This window comes from Scheffersomyces spartinae (genome assembly GCF_019049425.1).
Source record: "Scheffersomyces spartinae strain ARV_011 chromosome Unknown scaffold_4, whole genome shotgun sequence".
Taxonomy (NCBI): Eukaryota; Fungi; Ascomycota; class Pichiomycetes; order Serinales; family Debaryomycetaceae; genus Lizanozyma; species Lizanozyma spartinae.
In genome coordinates, this window is record NW_025065051.1 from 445,130 (window position 1) to 462,476 (window position 17,347).

A 17,347-nucleotide genomic window follows, 5' to 3' on the forward strand; every position below is an offset into this window, starting at 1 on the left:
CAATGCAGTACTATCATTATAATAACTGTGTCCTACTACACATAAGTCAGCTACATAATCTAACTATCCTAGCAAGTCGTCAAGAAACGCGTCATGCTCTGCATTTGATTGGGACAGCGTTGGGGATATACGAATACCTGACATTTGAGAAGTGGTCTTCTTGTTTTCAGATCTCGGTATCAGCTTAGATGCTTTCAATATCTCATCCAAAGGATCACCATTAGAAATGGGAGCCCTGTCTTCAGCTAATGCTACTTCTCCAAGAAGCTCTGATAAGTGATCGTCTATTTCACCCATCCTAACCTGAGGGTCGTTTTGTGATTTGATGATTCTGCTGTTTAAACTATCAAGCTGACTAGAATCTTTTGAGTTCAAATTGTTGATTTCTAATACTTTGCTCTTCTTTTGTTGATTAGTAGTAGAATATTTATTTCTCAACGTGGTGTATAGTTTGTTATCATTCACGAGGTGTTGTCGTCTTTTCTCTTGTTCCATATCTTCCTCGGTTAATGTCTGGATTTGGGGCTTCCTTGTCGCCTGAGATTCTCCAAGAACTGATTTACCTATTTCAAAACCTTCCAATTCATCAAAAGAGATATCATCAAGTTTTCGGGTTAATTTCTTCTCATAATGCGTCGTATTATAGGAACCAACATCTTGCTTTGCCACAGTTTCCTTATAGTCACCAAGACCATAATCTTCTAAAAAGTTGGTTGACATTTTTTGCTTGAAATAACGTTTGCCAGAGCTCTTGGAGCTTTTAGCATTCTCAAGGATTTGGTTGAGATCAAAGGTCAAGGTTTCCTTCTCCACTCTTGGTTTGGTGCCGAGGTATATTCCATCTATTTCACTTTCCTCTTGCTCTTGGTCTGGATCTTGCTCCTCAATAGAGCCATCCTTTGCGTCGTCGTTAGTGTCTTCTCTCTTTTGTGCTTCCTCTTCTAATTGGACTAGAATCTGTTTTCGGATCTTCTTCTTCTGTTCAATAGTCAATGCAGTTTCACCGCCCATATTTGGGTAGAAGTGGTTAATGAGTGCTTCATCTTCGTCTGAGTCCCAATCTGAATCCGACTCTTCCACAATAATACTGGAAGTTGGCTTCTTTGAACTCCAATGTGATTCCTGTTTACCGTCCCCTTCGCATGTCTCCGATTTAGTTAGCCCATGTTTCTTAAGGTACTTGTACTTTGCCTTCTTGTCCCATTTCGAATTCTTAAGCACCATTGCCACTCTCACTGCTATAACTTATGAACAATAACTGATGCAGGTGATCGTTGCCTTCAAAGAACGAATAATTCACTCTCACCACTTTGGTTTCGCACTAACCAAATTATTACTGGGGCCATTAACTAACTCACCCCAACTACACTTCCATTGCCCACCCCTTTGCATTAGATAACCGGCTGAAACTCCACCACCACTTGCTACGCCAATTCAATTCGATGACATATTTGTGACAATCCATACCAAGAAAGTGGTATTCAATCTTATCAGAACAGCAATGCCTAATCGGGATTAAATGTATGTGTGAGATACAGCCTTAAGTGCTCACATAAAAATTTGCCATACAAAAATCCAAATCTCAATTTGAACTTGATCTCCACCACAAGCAACCATGTCTGGAAAGGAAAATGGTCTGTTTGACCCCAAGCTGATTGAAGAGCTTTTACGTAAGTTGGCGATGGGGGATCCCTTAAGTGAGAAACAACAGAAGGAAATGAAGGATTATAAGTTTTGGAAGACTCAACCAGTACCACTGTTTGATGAAAAGTCTCAAGCTGATGGCCCAATAGATAGCGTAAGAACTCCAGATGATATCCCTGATACTCCGTTGAAGTTGTTATCCAGTTTCGAATGGGTAACTTTGGATGTTGAAAATGAAGACGACTTGGATCAAATTTATACCTTGTTGTATGAAAATTATGTTGAAGATGTGGATTCTACTTTACGTTTCAAGTATTCTCATGATTTCTTCAAATGGGCCTTGAAACCTCCAGGATGGCGTAAGGATTGGCACGTTGGTGTCAAGGTTAAAGGAAGTGGTAAATTGGTTGGGTTTATATCTGCTGTTCCTATGACTTTGAACTTAAAAAAAGGTGCCACTGAATTTCCTTGTGTTGAAATCAACTTTTTATGTATCCATAAGAAATTGAGAGATAAAAGATTGGCTCCAACCTTGATTAAGGAAATCACCAGAAGAGTGAATAAACAAAACATCTGGCAAGCCTTATATACCGCAGGTGTTGTGTTACCAGCACCGGTATCAGTTTGCCGTTATACGCACCGCCCCATAAACTGGTCAAAGCTGCATGATGTTGGGTTCTCTCATTTACCTCAAGGGGAATCTAAGTCCAGTATGATAGCTAAATACGCATTACCAAGTGAAACCAAAACCAAGGGATGGAGAGAAATGAAACTTGAAGATGTTGATCAAGTCCATGCTTTAATAACTGAATACCAAAAACGATTTGATATTGTTCAAGTATTTTCAAAGGAGGAGATTTCCCATTGGCTTTTAGATGTTAATTCTTGTAATCCAGAAAATAAGGTAATCTGTTCATATGTGGTGGAGAATAGTGATGGTAGGATCACTGATTTCATCTCGTACTATTTATTACCATTCACTATATTGAATGATAAAACTCACAACGAGCTTGGAATTGCCTACTTGTTCTATTATGCCACTGATCTGGCTGATAAAGATGGTTATAAGAAACGGTTGATAAGTTTAGTCAATGATGCATTGGTCACAGCAAAGAAGCTCAACGTTGACGTATTCAACTGTTTAACTTCTCAAGATAACAATCTTTTTATAGACGAAGCCAAGTTTGCCCCTGGTGATGGATATTTGAACTACTACTTATTTAACTACAGAACAAAGACTATTAGTGGTGGTATAAATGTGGAATCAAAAGAGATCTTAAAGAACTCTACCAGTGGTGTTGGAGTGGTGATGTTATAAGTGGTACTTGCAATTGTTTGCATACAATAAAATATAATGTATACAACTAGTATAGCCGAATAATACAATCATTTTGTTTTTATGGTATAATCTGGAGGTTATTACCTAACCATTTTTGTGTAACCCACAATTTTCCATCTCATCGCAAGTTAGCTGAAAACTTCTAAACTTCTACTACAGACTACTACTGCTTCATATAAACCACAATGATTTCCTCAAGTACATGGGTACCCAGAGGATATGCCTCCGAGTTCCCCGAGAAGTATGAGCTTAACGATGAAGAGATGGAAAGAATAGAGGAAATGGCTCGTCTTCAATTGCAAGATGGTGGTGAAGAAGTTGAAGATGAAGATGAGGAAGATGAGAATGAACATGTAAAAGCATCTGCAGTAGGCAAAGATGAAATCGAAGTGGATGATGACTTAAAGGAATACGATTTAGAAAACTATGATGCTGAAGAAAAGGATAGTGAAGGTGAAGATGTGACGATGTTCCCCGGTTTATCTAATTCTGAAGCCAAATTTCACCAAGATAATGACAGTGATCCATATTTAACTTTACCTACTGAGTCCGATGCTCAAGAGGAAAAGAAAGAGTTACAGATCTATCCATCAGATAATTTAGTCTTAGCCACAAGAACCGAAGATGATATTTCCTTTTTGGATGTTTATGTTTACGATGATGGTGCTGGGGCTCCACAGGGAGCCGAAGAGGAAGAAGAAGACAAGCTTGATGATGATGTTGCCAAGGGATTTGTAAGAGAAGCAAACTTATATGTGCATCACGATATCATGTTACCTGCATTTCCCTTATGTGTGGAATGGATTAATTTCAAGCCTGGCTCTGAAGAAGAAACTGATAACATTGGTAACTTTGCTGCTGTAGGTACTTTTGATCCTCAGATTGAAATCTGGGATTTAGATTGCATGGATAAGGCATTCCCCGATTTAATTTTAGGAGAGCCAGATCTGAACTCATTCACAGCTTTGAAAAAGAACAATAGTAAGAAGAAGAAGAAGTCTAAGGCTAAACATGTCACCACTCATCATACAGATGCTATTCTTTCCTTAGCCCATAACAAGTCTCATAGAAACGTTTTAGCTTCAACGTCTGCTGATCATACTGTTAAGTTATGGGACTTGAACAATGGTACGGCTGTACGGTCGTTTTCCAACATTCACAATGGTAAAACTGTTTCATCTTCACAATGGCATCCTCAAGAATCTCAGATCTTATTAACTGGTGGTTACGATTCGTTTGTGGCCATAACCGATGTTAGAATCTCTGACGAGGCACAAATGACTAAAAGATACAAGTGTTCTAGTAATGAAGAAATTGAAAATGTTAAATGGGGGCACAAATCCGTACCTGAATTATTCTACGCCGGTACTGACACTGGTAACATATATTGTTTTGATGCTAGAGTGGACAACAAGCCTTTATGGACTTTACATGCACATGATGCTGGTATCTCTTCATTGGAAGTTAACCAAGAGATTCCTGGTTTACTTTCAAGTTCTGCAATGGGTGAAAAGGTAGTTAAACTTTGGAAATGTCCTACTGATAATAGGACTGGACCTTCCATGGTGTTGTCACGTGACTTCGGTGTGGGTAATGTGTTGACAACTTCATTTGCCAATGATATCGAAGTTGGAGGCCACTTAACTGTGGGGGGTGTTACTGGACCTTTGAAGATGTGGGATGTGTTTTCAAACAGATCTGTACGGAACTCATTCAAAGATGAATTGGCTGAAATGCAGCATAGAGCAAAAGCTGAAGCCAAGAGTCAGGGTAAGGCTTCTAGAATTGCCAGAAAATATAGATCAGATCATCAGGATACAGTCTTCAGTGTTGAGTCCAGTGGTGCACCAGATGCCGACGACTCCGACGCAGATGACACAGAGGAATAATTAATAAAAAAGTGTAAAGTAGAAGAAACCACGGTACATAATAATATAGCACGATCACCATAAGCAATTCTATGTGCAGGTTATCAAAATCCAGCAATACAGCTCCGTATGTAACTACCAGTCAAGAGCTCTTACAAAGGTACAAACAACTTAATCAACTTGTATGAGTCCTATTCATAGTGGCAATGACATCACTACTAGATCTATCTGAGGATGTGATAATCGAAATAGTTCAATGGCTATGTCCAAAAGCAAAAGAGTATACCCCAGACTATTGTTTCTCTCAAAATTCCATTGCATTTGAAAACAAGGCATTCGGAGATCTAGTGCTGCTTTCATCAACTTGTCAAGTGCTTAGGAGAATATTGGGTGGGAAATTGTTTTCTAATGTTTCTCTTGTTCGTTTTAATGAGGCACAAGTGATTTTACGTGCTCCGAAGAGCGAATCAGTGGATAAAGAAGTAGCCATTTGCCGTATATTGCATGACCTGTTAGCATTGAAAAGGGGTTTCACTTTTAATAACTTTGTCCAGTATTTGGAAGCCCCCGTATCAGTAATATACAATAATCCACTGTTCCAAGGTCAGTTTCCAAGACTCAATGCACTAAAGGTATATTCCAATGGAGATGATTTGAAAAAGCAGAAACAACAACAATTCACTTATGAAGCGATTACTCCTTTGGTAAATCTTGAATATATGAGTTCAAATGCATTGATAATATTCAATGTTCCTTGCTTATTGGCATCAGTTGGGTTAGTTAATCGTTTGGATCTTCTTATAGATTTATCAGAGCTTACACCTAATACTGAAATTGCAGCAATTACACAGGCAATCGAGGAACATGAGAAGGACCGTCTAGTTGAACTTAATTTATTTGTGACTAGCATTGAGGCATTGAAGCAACAAGAGATACTTTCCTTAATAATCGCTGCTTCACCACTGTTGGAAAAATTAACTATACGTACGGTAAGAAAATCCCATTTGTTTGTACCAAAGTCAGAATGGGGTGTGGGTTCGGTTACTGGGAATGACATTCTTGGTTTAATAACTCAAACATGTAAAAAGTTGAAGCTGTTGGCAGTTAGTGATGAGTTATTCACGTGTTTCCAATTTGTTCTTCCTGGAGTACGTTGTCGTCGAACCGCTCCTCTACATTTAACATACGTTAGAAGACCCCCAACTTCATTTGCATTCCAAGGACAAGATAATTTGGTGGCGTTCACTGTAGGTGTTGGGGCCACCAGTTTCCACTTGCTGTATTTTGAGACGGAGCTTCTGCGACATCACAACCAGATGGATTTCCTACTCGTGTTACTAAGTATGGTTTCCTTGGAATACTGTTATCAAGATTTGAAAAAGGTATCGGTAGAGAATTGTTGGTCATATGAAAATGATAGTATGATGAGGGCCAAATTTGAGAATCAAGTTGATAATTCAAACTTAACAGACGAAAGAATAAAAGGTATTCATCGTCAACTTGCAATGATTCATCCTTGGACTCGTCTTGCACTGAACACACCTTACCACAAACAGAAGGAAGAGTATTCTGTTGTGTATTGTGCCAAGGGACTGGATCAATATACTGAAATCTTGAATCAATTATGGAGACTCATGCCTGGGTTGATGGCAATGATCTTAGCTTCTTCAAATTCTCCTCTTCCCTTGGTGCGACCATTATTGGGGACTCCAGAGATGGATAAATGGAGAAGAGATTTTTGGGGAGTTGAAACCTCGCTATTGGAACTAGAGCACTATTGTCTAAGAGATAGACAGAGGAGTAGTTTATGGGACTCCTGAAATTTTGCAGCGAATAGCTAAGCACTATTATGTATATAATTCACACATGTACGATTATAGTAATGGGTGTCCCATTTGGGAATCCACACTATATTATGGTCATTTTGAAACGCAGCAATTGTAATCTTAGCATTTTCATCGTAATCTTAGTATAATATTAGTGGTGCAATTGATTACATAAGTGCACAATGAACTGTAATGAATTACTAAACTGTTCGCAGCTTTTTAGTGTATTACACTTCTCAAATTAGTAATGTAGGCACGTCCTAAATGGGATCAAGTACACAACGAGTGTTGGTGAGGTGATTGGATATCTGGGGTAGCGCTACTATGGATTGCCATAAGTAGATGAACGATTGGAGCAACATAATGATTCTTGTTTAATTTCTATCAATACTTATTAAGTATACTAAAAGAAGTACATACGTACTACATTGATACCATGACTGAACAGATCAGAAAGATAGAGCTGATTGTGACTGCTAGAGAGCAAGACGAAGGAGTTGGTGCAAGAGTTAGGCGTTCTATTGGAACCCAGGCCAGAAGGAACTTTTATCCCTTTTTGCTATTTGACCATTTTAGTGGTAACAATGCCAATGGGTTCCCCGAACATCCTCATAGAGGTCAAGAGACTATTACACTTATGATCAATGGTGCAATGGCTCATGAAGATTTCACTGGATCCAAAGGAGTTTTATATTCTGGAGATTTACAATTCATGACTGCTGGGAAAGGGGTAGTACATTCTGAAATGCCACTTCCTGCCGCAGATGGCAGTGCCAACGAAGGATTGCAATTGTGGGTTGATTTGCCCAACAATTTGAAGAACTCTGAACCTCGTTATAGAGATTTAAGAGAATGGGAGATCCCGCAGTTGGTTGAGGATGATGGGAAAGTCATTGTTAAGTTAATCAGTGGGAAATCTCATGGTGTTGAAAGTGTTAAAGATTTGGCGTATACTCCAGTGGATTATTATCAATATACTGTGAAGAAGGGTGGTTCATTTAAGCAAGAACTTCGTAAAGATTTCAATTATTTCCTTTATGTGTTACAAGGTGACGGGTTAAAGGTTAATGGTGATAGAAATGTCAAGCAATTTCAAAATGCATTTTTTGTCAAACAAGGTGACTATTTCACTGGAGAGAATAATGATGATAAGGATGTTGTATTCGCATTAATTGGTGGTAAAATTGAAGATCAAGAAGTCATTCAATATGGCCCATTTGTATGTTCTTCCCGTGAAGGAGTCGAGCAAGCCTTTGACGATTATCAGTCTATGAAGAATGGATTTGAAAACTTGAGAACATGGAAAACTCTCATTAGCCATGGAGTAACCCAGGAAATGGTGGATGGTCCTTTGGATGGTTCACTTGAGAAGCGTGCTCAACAAAAGGAAGAGTATTTGAGAACCCACAAAGTTATCAACAAAGTATAGATTAAATAATGATAATAATAATGCAAATAGCAATAATGATGATAATGATATCTCTCGAATATGTAATAGATTGACTATGTAATGTTGTGATAAATAAACTATAATTTACAGTGTAGGATGAGTGCGATCAGTTATGTGGGCACTGATACGGAATTTTGGGACTTACTCAACCAACTTTAAGTTTTCGTAAACACCATTACCAGACTTGTACAACTCCGTGGCAGTGACACCCTTCTTTGTCAGCTCATTCTCCTTCAACTGTTGCATCATCAATCTAGCCTTCTCTCTTTCCTTGTATCCATGCAAACATTCAAAGTAATCGTCGTATTGCGGAGTGCACACCTTCTTGCTGGAAGTGTCAGCAGAGGTGTAGCATGCTACCAATGTCTGGAATTCGTAGAAGCACTTTCTGGTGCCCCCTGTTCTACTGTATGGTTGCATTGTGGCAGTATTTAGTAGTAGTTTGGTTGGTAGACCTTGTTTCTTCTTTTCCAATTGTCATAGATTTTTTCATCTCGCTAATTGGCTAACCATCAACTTTTGAACAATGTACACGACCATATAAAGAATCCTCTTATATAAGCTATACTCTAAAATACATAGGCTAGCATTTCTTTAATGCAATTTCTTACCTGATAATATAGAACACCACCTGTACCGTCAATCACAATGTCACCGGTATCATCGCCTTCAATTCCACTGTAGCTTACTTTCCGCACAGCTATTGTATCGTTAACAACTAACGTACCTTCACTTTTAAATTCTGCTTTTAATCCTTTACTAATCAACCGCTTCTTCAACTCTGGAAGACGAATATTCCCGATAGCTAATTTGGGTGTGATTAAGCTTCCAGACTCTTCTCCATTGAAAAATGTCCGATGACGACGTTCCATCTCTTCTTGAGGAATATATTTTAATGCAAATTCAGTGTTTGAGTTCAAGTACTTGGAAATGCCATTGGGTTTGTGCTTCTTTGTTGAAGGCTGTTGTTCATTCGCCAAAGGATTTCTAATCTCTAACATACCATACACTTTTGAAACTCTATAATCACCATCAATAGTCTGCCATTCTAAATTCTCTAATATCTTGTCATCCAATTTAAGTTCAAAGTTATTAAATCTGAATACTCCATCTTCACTATCATCACCTATTTTCACTGGGACATTCACTTCCACTCCTGTGACTACAACTTTTGATCCTGAACCACCTACTTTTCCAGAGGTGGCTAATGAACTTCTGATGTTACTTAGTGACAATGCCGTGGTGTTAGCAGCAAGCTCATTAGAAGACATTTTCTCATCATTGGTTTGAAATGAATCCAAAACAAGTTTGAAACCATCATTACCTTGAGGGGAGGCTGCAGTTTTGGTAAAATCGGGAAGGACCAACACGTTGTAGGGTTTCAAAAGCGATATTATAAACATGAGTGATCTAATGTCTACTACTCCGGACATATCAACATATGACAATCGACATCGAAAGCTGATTTGTTGTGCTGGATGCTTATTATCTTTACCCAATATTATTCTCCGTTTAGGGTTTGCTAAAGGATCGAGAAACTTCTCAAGTAATTGATTATTCAATACCTCCTGAGGAGTTAACTTAGTTTGCAATTGATTTTGTTGTTGTTGCTTGTCATCAGAATCTCCTTTATCTTGCTTCCCATTAGCCTGACCTGATCGTCTCTCAAATCGTTTCTTACTTTCTTGGATGAGCTTGCCGTTGGTATTATCTTCAATTCTTTGGAAATCTTTTATATCAATAACTTCACCATAATCATCAAACTTTTGTTTATGGGTCGTGGGGAAAAATGGAAACATTGCCTGTTTAGGTTTCATTTTATGAGTAATCACCAAATCCAATGGCTTGTTAGACTCGATCGTTTGCTTTATCAGTTCAGCATCATAAATTTCAAGAGCTCTGAAATCATCTGCACCAATCATTGAATTAGGAGGTGCTGTTAAAACACTTGCAGTTACTACTTGCAGTGGGATATCATCATCAGTTGAATTGCCTCCTTCGTCATCATCATCATCATCTGAAGAGTCTGAAAGTGTATCAGCATTAAGTAAACTCTTGTTCTTTCTATCTCTTACCTTTGCTAAGTATTTTTGCTTTCTGTGATTATGGATATGCTCTTTGAACTTCTCTAAATCCTGACCTGTTAAGGGCTCCTCAAAAAAGGAATTCTCTAGCGAAGTGATTTGCTTAATACCCACCAATATTCCTTCTTCTGCCTTACCATTTCCTATTTTCAATGCCAATTTATACCATTCAGAGTATAATTTTGCACCTAGATTGGCCCCTCCTCCACCGAAATGTGACTTCTCCGTTAGTATTATTGTTGTTCTTTCATCTTCACACAAGTATTTAAGCACCGAGGCAGACATATCTCCCGCATTCATGTCGACACCTGCAGTGAAGACAACCTTAGGGCCAGGGACATTAAGTAATTCCAGAGGATCGTCCAATAGATCCACTTTAGAAGGGTCAAAAGGGAAATTGTTTCTATTTGTAGAAGTATTACTAAACATTGAAGCTTCTTCCCATTCCTTCACCAATTGCGAAGCCATCCACTCCAACAATGATGTAGCATAAACCAATACCTTTGTTCCACTATAAGATACGAAATAAACCGGGATTGGAGAGCTTTCCAAATGTTGATCTATCAAATGCAACAATTCAAGAAACCGACCAGATAAAGACGTTGGAAGCAATACGGCTCCACCGTTGGATAATGTGCTACTGACCAACGCTAGAAATTTGTCTGTTCTTTGTTTATGCGAGCTATCTGAACCTAAATCAGTGTAGGTGATCAAAGCCGTAGGTCTCATAAGCTGAGACAATGGGCTACCAGTTGAACTAGAAAGGAAGCTGGCACCGTTCAAAAATGAATCCTTTGAATGGTTCCAAGTAGGAGCATAAATGATTCTTTCCAGTCTCTTTGTGATGAACCAAAATGCACCACCTAAAGAGTGACCTGCATTATAGGGAGTAATATTTAGTGTATTCTCTAGTAAACTAACTGATTGGAAATACTTCAAAGTATGGACCTTATCAAAAGATTGATCCACGTCATCAATTTCAAGCATCGCTGTTTGGACAGGTCCCAATAGACCATTAGCACGATAAAGTTCAACGGTGGAAACTCTACCCAACTGATTCACTGGTAATGTAGCATACACAGGGATAGTGGCCATAAGGTTGGGGAACCGAATACATAGTAACACGTAGGCTCCAATAAAGTCTGGTGTGGAATGGGATAAAAGTATAAAGTTAATCTCTCGCAAATGGTCTTCAAAAAAGTTGAGATCATTTACATTCTGTCCATTCCAACAAGGATCAGCAAGTATTTTAACATCGTGATCGAAGCAAAGCAATGACGCCCGACACGACGAACTGCCGTCTGTTGGCGTAAGAAGCTGGAAGCTGAACATAGACGATTGTAGAAGGAAGTGTGTCTTTGTATATGGTGGTTATGTTTTGCGCTTAGCTTTATTTTTCACCAAGCACTGTACACTACGACGATCGCATTATAGAGTGATATCACACTGTAATAACAGTTTACTAAGGAATAAATAGTAATAGATAATTATAATACATAAAGTAACTCAGTTAATAGCACACATCAAACATGAACACGTCTTGAAATAAAAGTAACGGTGGTAGGATAAAAATAGTAAAATAATGTAATAATTGTAGTAAATCTTCATGTTAGTTGCATACTGTTGCGAGTGTGTAATCTGATTAAAGATTCTGCTTGCGTCAAACCAGGAACTTCGTGAGTAGTACTGACTCTATCCATGGAGTGTCTTGAGGAATTGTATTCTCCTTGACGAATCATTTGTTCTCTCAAAAGATTGATATCCACGGGGTATCTGAATGATTCACTAATAGTATTCTTTCTTGATCTTCCTGAAACTGTTCCTCTTCTAGAACCACCAGGTGATGTAATGGTTATCTTTCTTTTGATAGAGCCAATAGTATTTGAAAATGGGTTATTATGATGATGCTGTTGTTCCTGTGACTTAGGCAGCTCATCACCACCATCATGTTCTGCTGCTGCTCTTTGATGTTCAACTTCTTTCTCCAACTTATCCAAAAACGAAGGATCTCTTTTGGTTAATTCAACAACCAACCTATGTCTTTCAACGTCTTCAGCATTGGTGGGATCATATCCTTGAGGGTAGTCATCATAATAACCCTTTTTAACCAACTCTCTGATAATATCAATGTCACGAGGAAAGAAGTTGATCTTCAAAAAGTCATAGGTGAATCTTGGTAAGATACAAACAGAAATGCCCACAAAGAAAACACACCAACATGCTAATGTTCCAAATACTTGAGGAGCAGCCTTATAAAATTCTCCTGATGTTGTACTGGCTGACCATACCCCAGCCCAGAAGAACACAAGAGCAGATGAAATAAAGTTGATAAGCAACGTTAACCAATCCCATCTATATTGTTGTAACAACACATAAAGATTACAACTGGTGACTGAAACAACAGTTGCTACCACACCAACCCAAAATCTGTGGTCTATTGGTAAACCTTGGGGATTAGGAAATGATCTGTAAAACACAAGATAAGGGAACCAAAAAGCCACAACTGATTGATAAAGCCCATCAAACATGTACCAAACAAACTTATATTGAGTCCATTCTTCTCCCAAGATACCTGAACGATATAATTGAGGAACAAGAAGGGAAACAGAGTCTGAAACGTCTTGATCCAACACAGCTAAAAATATAACCGGCAATGAAGTAAAGGCCAAATTATAAAACATCAAAAAAGTGTACTCATACAAATAGGATCCATCAAAGTTGTTGTAAATACCATACCACATACACGTTAACGTGAACACCACATTCTTGTAAAAGAAACATGGAACCATTTCTGCCAATCTTTTGTAAGACCATCTTCCATGAACTAAAAGTAGTCTTGTCAAATATCTGAATTGGCCAATAGCATAGTCAGAAGACATGACAGCTTGACGACCTTCTTCACCAGCAATACCAACACCAACATTAGCAGCTTGAATCATGGCAACATCATTTGCACCGTCACCAATAGCTAATGTCATGACCTTCAAAGAATTCTTAACCATCTTGACCACGAATGCCTTTTGAGCTGGAGAAACACGACAACATAACACAGATTTACATTGTTTACCAAGTAACAAAAACTTGGATTGAATATCCTGACTGTGTTCATGTTCAGTGTCAAAAATTAAGGTTAATGCTGCACCGTCAATAATCAAAGCGTGATTAGATGTTGGAGTTGAATGATCTTCTCTAGCTTCTTCAATAAGTGCTTCGATTGTGGCGCTATCTGAAGCATTAATTCCAAAGTTATCCTTCAATTGGGTAGTTAGCATATGATCAATATACTCAAAATTATCGGGATTATCGTCTTCTGGTCTCACTACCAATAATTTCATATTGCTTTCCAATAAGTTACATGAGAATCCAATGTTGATAGCCGTTTCAACTCTATCACCAGTAAGAACCCATAGCTTAATTCCTGCTTTACCCAAGATGGAGATTGAATCTGGAACACCATCTTGTAAACGATCCTCAATGGCAGTTCCTCCTAATAAAATTAAACCTTGTTCAATTTCTGCTTCTAAATTGGCCAAAATCTCATCACGAGAATCGTCAATCAGTGATTCAGCTTCCTTATATCTTGCATTCCAGTTCTCATAAGTTGCCAAATCCATTTCCTTTTGAGCAATACACAATGTTCTTAAACCCTCTTGAGCATAATCTTCCAAATGTAAAGCAGTTTTAGATAATGTATCTTGATTATTCAATCTAGGATCCAATATCAGAAAGATTGCACTATCAGCACCTTTACAAATCAACAAAATCTTATTTTCAGGAGTCTTCACGATACAAGACATTTTCTTTCTAGCACTTGTGAATTGAATTATACTTAATAATTCATACTCTCTTTTTTCACCATAGACTGTCAAGATAAGTGATTTTCTCATTCTTTGAGTAAAGACTATCCCTATATCATGAGCTGCTGAAACCAATGCTGCTTCATCTGGAGATTCGGCTTTAAACTGTCTTAAATGAGGGTTCTCGGGATCTTCTTCCGTGACAACAGTATGACAAAGAGCTAAAGCTAACATGAACCGTTCATTTTCAAACTTCCGTTTCTTATCTTTTGGTTCCAGAATAGTATCCTTGACAAATTCATTTGAAAGGAAAGTAATCTTTTCTGGTACCAATTGATCGTTATGGGAATATAACTTCAAGTTTTCAATCATTTGGGATTTATCTTCGGCCATTTTTAAACTCCACTTCTTCAGTTCCTCAATGACATCCTTACCCATACGTTTATCTAATCCTTGTTTAGCCTCAGTATACGCTAACCCGTACAGTTTTCCGGCTATAGTGCATTTTTTGAACTCCATAACGTTTTGTGTTAAGGTTCCTGTTTTGTCACTGAAAATATATTCAATTTGCCCCAAGTCATCAGAGATATTCCAAGCTTTAGGTATACATGGGAAATTCAACTTCTCATAGTACATCTTTAAATCGGAAAAGATGAAAAAGGCCTGAAGAGTCTTAATAATTTCAATGGAAACATAAAGGGAAATTGGAACCAAAGATTGATAAATAATTAAGGCCACAAAGAACGCAATAATACCATTTGCTGCAGATGTTGATGCATAAGGCTTAAAATCAAAGTATATTCGGGAAACATGCTTCTCATTATAATATAACCCATTAATTAAACCGGAAGCAAAACACATGACGAATAAGAGAGCAAAATTGATAAACACTGAAATATTCAATTCTCTTGAAATTTTAGACGCCTTGGTGGGTGTTATTCCAGAATTTAACATAATCTTTGTTTCAGCACCAGTGTATACAACAACACCAATAACCCACTTGGTATTTCGCAAAGTACTTCCTCTTAATAACACATTGTTATTGGTAATGGCTTCCTTTTCATCAGGGTTAATTAAAGTTCCTTTCGAATCATAGTTTTCATAATGAATAGTTCCTTTGAAAGCGTATAAAGATTTATTAGGAGCATCACATTCAATCCAAAACTTTGTATTTCCCAAATCACGGGAATGCTTCAAGTTAGTTGCCCCACCACATTGCAAAACCGATTTTGACTTCAAATTTGTTTCCCCATCCAAATTTTTGGTTTCAATGTGGCAATTGCCTTCTGGTTCTGATGTCAGAAGTAAAATAACATCAGCTGGTACTTCCTCGTTTGCTCTTATTCTAATGAAATCCCCTACGTTGATATTCTTCCAATTTCTACTTTTGAATACAGAGTAGCCACCAGATTCCGACGCAATAACTTGGGGATTAAGTATTGAGTTTGGGTGTGGTTGTGAAAAGGGAAGTCTCTCCTTTGATCTGCGACCCTGAGTTGATTTTCTTCTATAGCTTCCCAAACTTAAACGAGGAGCAGAACCTGGATTCTCATATTCACCAGAATTATAGGTATATTCTGAGTGAACTGTAGATACTCTTCTTAATTCATTTGCTTCTAATTGATGCTGTTCTCTAACGTATTCGACTTTAGCTTTCTTTGATCCAAAAACATATAAGCTTGCTTTATAGAGTCCTCTGAAAGTAGCATTGGTTGCTCTGGTACATCCTTTCTTAAATCTTCTCCAGGTATTTACATAGTCTGCTTCCACATTAGGATTATGCATCCCCACCAACAAATGAACAGGGTAATTATTCAATTCTGAATCACTATTACCTCTTTGATAATCTTCAATGATATCTTTAAGGGCCGTGATACAGACAATGACTATAAGAGGCACTGCGGCCAATCCTGGACTATCAACACCAAAGATTGAAAATGCACCCAAAATAATAAGCATGAGGAAATAAACATTAGCTACGTTTGAGAACTGAAACATCAAGTTCTTGGGAAGGAATGACATGGGGGTATATTTTGTAGTTCTAATCTTATTTCGGGGGTAATTGATGAGAAGATGACCTCCTTGAGGGTCTTTGTAAATTTCTGGTACATCGAAGTTCACATAAACATATCTAGGAACTTTATTATAGATATCTTGGAGATATGTAGGCATCAGAGCCCACCCTGATTTATAGAATCTTAACATCCATTTGGCTTTCCAATTTGGGGGGTTGTGATAAGCATGGTATAAATCTTCGATAGTATACTTCTCTATACTGGTAGCTTTCTTAGACAACGAATCCTTTTCTGAGTCGCTATGGCCTTTGATAGTGGAAAGTGGTGGCGAATTATTCACCGCATCCTTTTCAGACATCTCAGGCGAAGGGTCTGAACTTGAGTCGTCCCTCATTAGCTGTTGCTGTATTTTTTATATTAGACAGGAAGTCAGCCTCGGTCTTATGTTAGCGTTTCTGCTAAACACTCAAACGGCTGTTCAATTTGAAATGAACTATGTTGATAAATATAGATAATAGATAAGGTGCTGATTAAGCAAACAAAACGTTTTTGGTACCTAAAAAACTTACAGCGGAGACTACGGGAATTAAATATCTCGCCGCAACCAATACTTTTTTTTACAGCCGTTGGCCGGTGGCTGTACAATACCAGTAGATAAAAAAAGGTATTATTATACTACAAGAGCAAACTTACCCGCTTGGTAAAGGAGTTAGTAACAGGATAAGGTTGACATAATACCAGACTATTATCTTCAATCAGAGGGGTAGTCGTCATATGGTTAGGAGGTAGAGTTAGTTCCATCACCTTGGGTTGATTAAAGGTGCGTATTAAGGCTATGAGAGAATTATTTATATCCATTAGTCAAAATAGGATAGTGCTAAGTGCAAAGTGAAAGTAATGTGGCATGAACATGATCTATACGGAAGCTATAGGTTGTTCTCTATTGATGATATTTTATAGTTTTAGAGTTAAGAATGGTGTAGTTGACTACAAGTTAATCCCGAACTGAAAAGGTTCAAGGGAACTTTGTTTACGGATCTTAAAAGGTCGAATCTTCCGTAATTCTCCCATTATTAGAAGTGTTTTTATATACCGGTGACGGAGGACTAGTACTATTGTTCCCAGACATCTACATACGGAAGAACAAAACAAATAATCTCCATCGTCCTTACTACATGGTTAGGACACGTTATTCGTATGTAGCATGCAAACTCCACAGTACGTCAACTTTAACTAGTTCCGCATTTGGGCTCTGCACTAAATTATTCCTTAGTCTTAGTATTATCACTATGAAAAGCCTATTATTGTAGCAAAGTTAAGTAGG

General features: G+C 37.9%; 7 protein-coding genes across 7 annotated transcripts; 4 read left to right on the top strand and 3 right to left on the bottom strand.

Annotated features, from left to right (window-relative positions):
* Positions 1–63: 63 nt before the first annotated feature.
* On the bottom strand, positions 64–1,224 carry KQ657_003814 (uncharacterized protein; the record flags this gene model as incomplete). Its single annotated transcript, XM_043194511.1, has 1 exon — positions 64–1,224. The coding sequence occupies one exon, from the start codon at positions 1,222–1,224 to the stop codon at positions 64–66; it is 1,161 nt and encodes a 386-aa protein (XP_043050835.1).
* Positions 1,225–1,615: 391 nt separating this feature from the next.
* NMT1 (glycylpeptide N-tetradecanoyltransferase) lies at positions 1,616–2,962 on the top strand (the record flags this gene model as incomplete). Its single annotated transcript, XM_043194512.1, has 1 exon — positions 1,616–2,962. One exon carries the CDS (start codon positions 1,616–1,618, stop codon positions 2,960–2,962), a length of 1,347 nt encoding a protein of 448 aa, XP_043050836.1.
* A 206-nt stretch (positions 2,963–3,168) lies between these two features.
* Positions 3,169–4,872, top strand: PWP1 (rRNA-processing protein; the record flags this gene model as incomplete). The annotated part of the gene is made up of 1 exon (XM_043194513.1): positions 3,169–4,872. The coding sequence occupies one exon, from the start codon at positions 3,169–3,171 to the stop codon at positions 4,870–4,872; it is 1,704 nt and encodes a 567-aa protein (XP_043050837.1).
* A 185-nt stretch (positions 4,873–5,057) lies between these two features.
* KQ657_003817 (uncharacterized protein) lies at positions 5,058–6,671 on the top strand (the record flags this gene model as incomplete). Its single annotated transcript, XM_043194514.1, has 1 exon — positions 5,058–6,671. The coding sequence occupies one exon, from the start codon at positions 5,058–5,060 to the stop codon at positions 6,669–6,671; it is 1,614 nt and encodes a 537-aa protein (XP_043050838.1).
* A 442-nt stretch (positions 6,672–7,113) lies between these two features.
* Positions 7,114–8,106, top strand: KQ657_003818 (pirin family protein; the record flags this gene model as incomplete). The annotated part of the gene is made up of 1 exon (XM_043194515.1): positions 7,114–8,106. The coding sequence occupies one exon, from the start codon at positions 7,114–7,116 to the stop codon at positions 8,104–8,106; it is 993 nt and encodes a 330-aa protein (XP_043050839.1).
* A 162-nt stretch (positions 8,107–8,268) lies between these two features.
* KQ657_003819 (uncharacterized protein) lies at positions 8,269–8,667 on the bottom strand (the record flags this gene model as incomplete). The annotated part of the gene is made up of 2 exons (XM_043194516.1): positions 8,269–8,533; positions 8,660–8,667. The coding sequence occupies 2 exons, from the start codon at positions 8,665–8,667 to the stop codon at positions 8,269–8,271; spliced, it is 273 nt and encodes a 90-aa protein (XP_043050840.1).
* A 29-nt stretch (positions 8,668–8,696) lies between these two features.
* On the bottom strand, positions 8,697–16,417 carry KQ657_003820 (uncharacterized protein; the record flags this gene model as incomplete). The annotated part of the gene is made up of 2 exons (XM_043194517.1): positions 8,697–11,512; positions 11,833–16,417. 2 exons carry the CDS (start codon positions 16,415–16,417, stop codon positions 8,697–8,699), a joined length of 7,401 nt encoding a protein of 2,466 aa, XP_043050841.1.
* Positions 16,418–17,347: the final 930 nt, after the last annotated feature.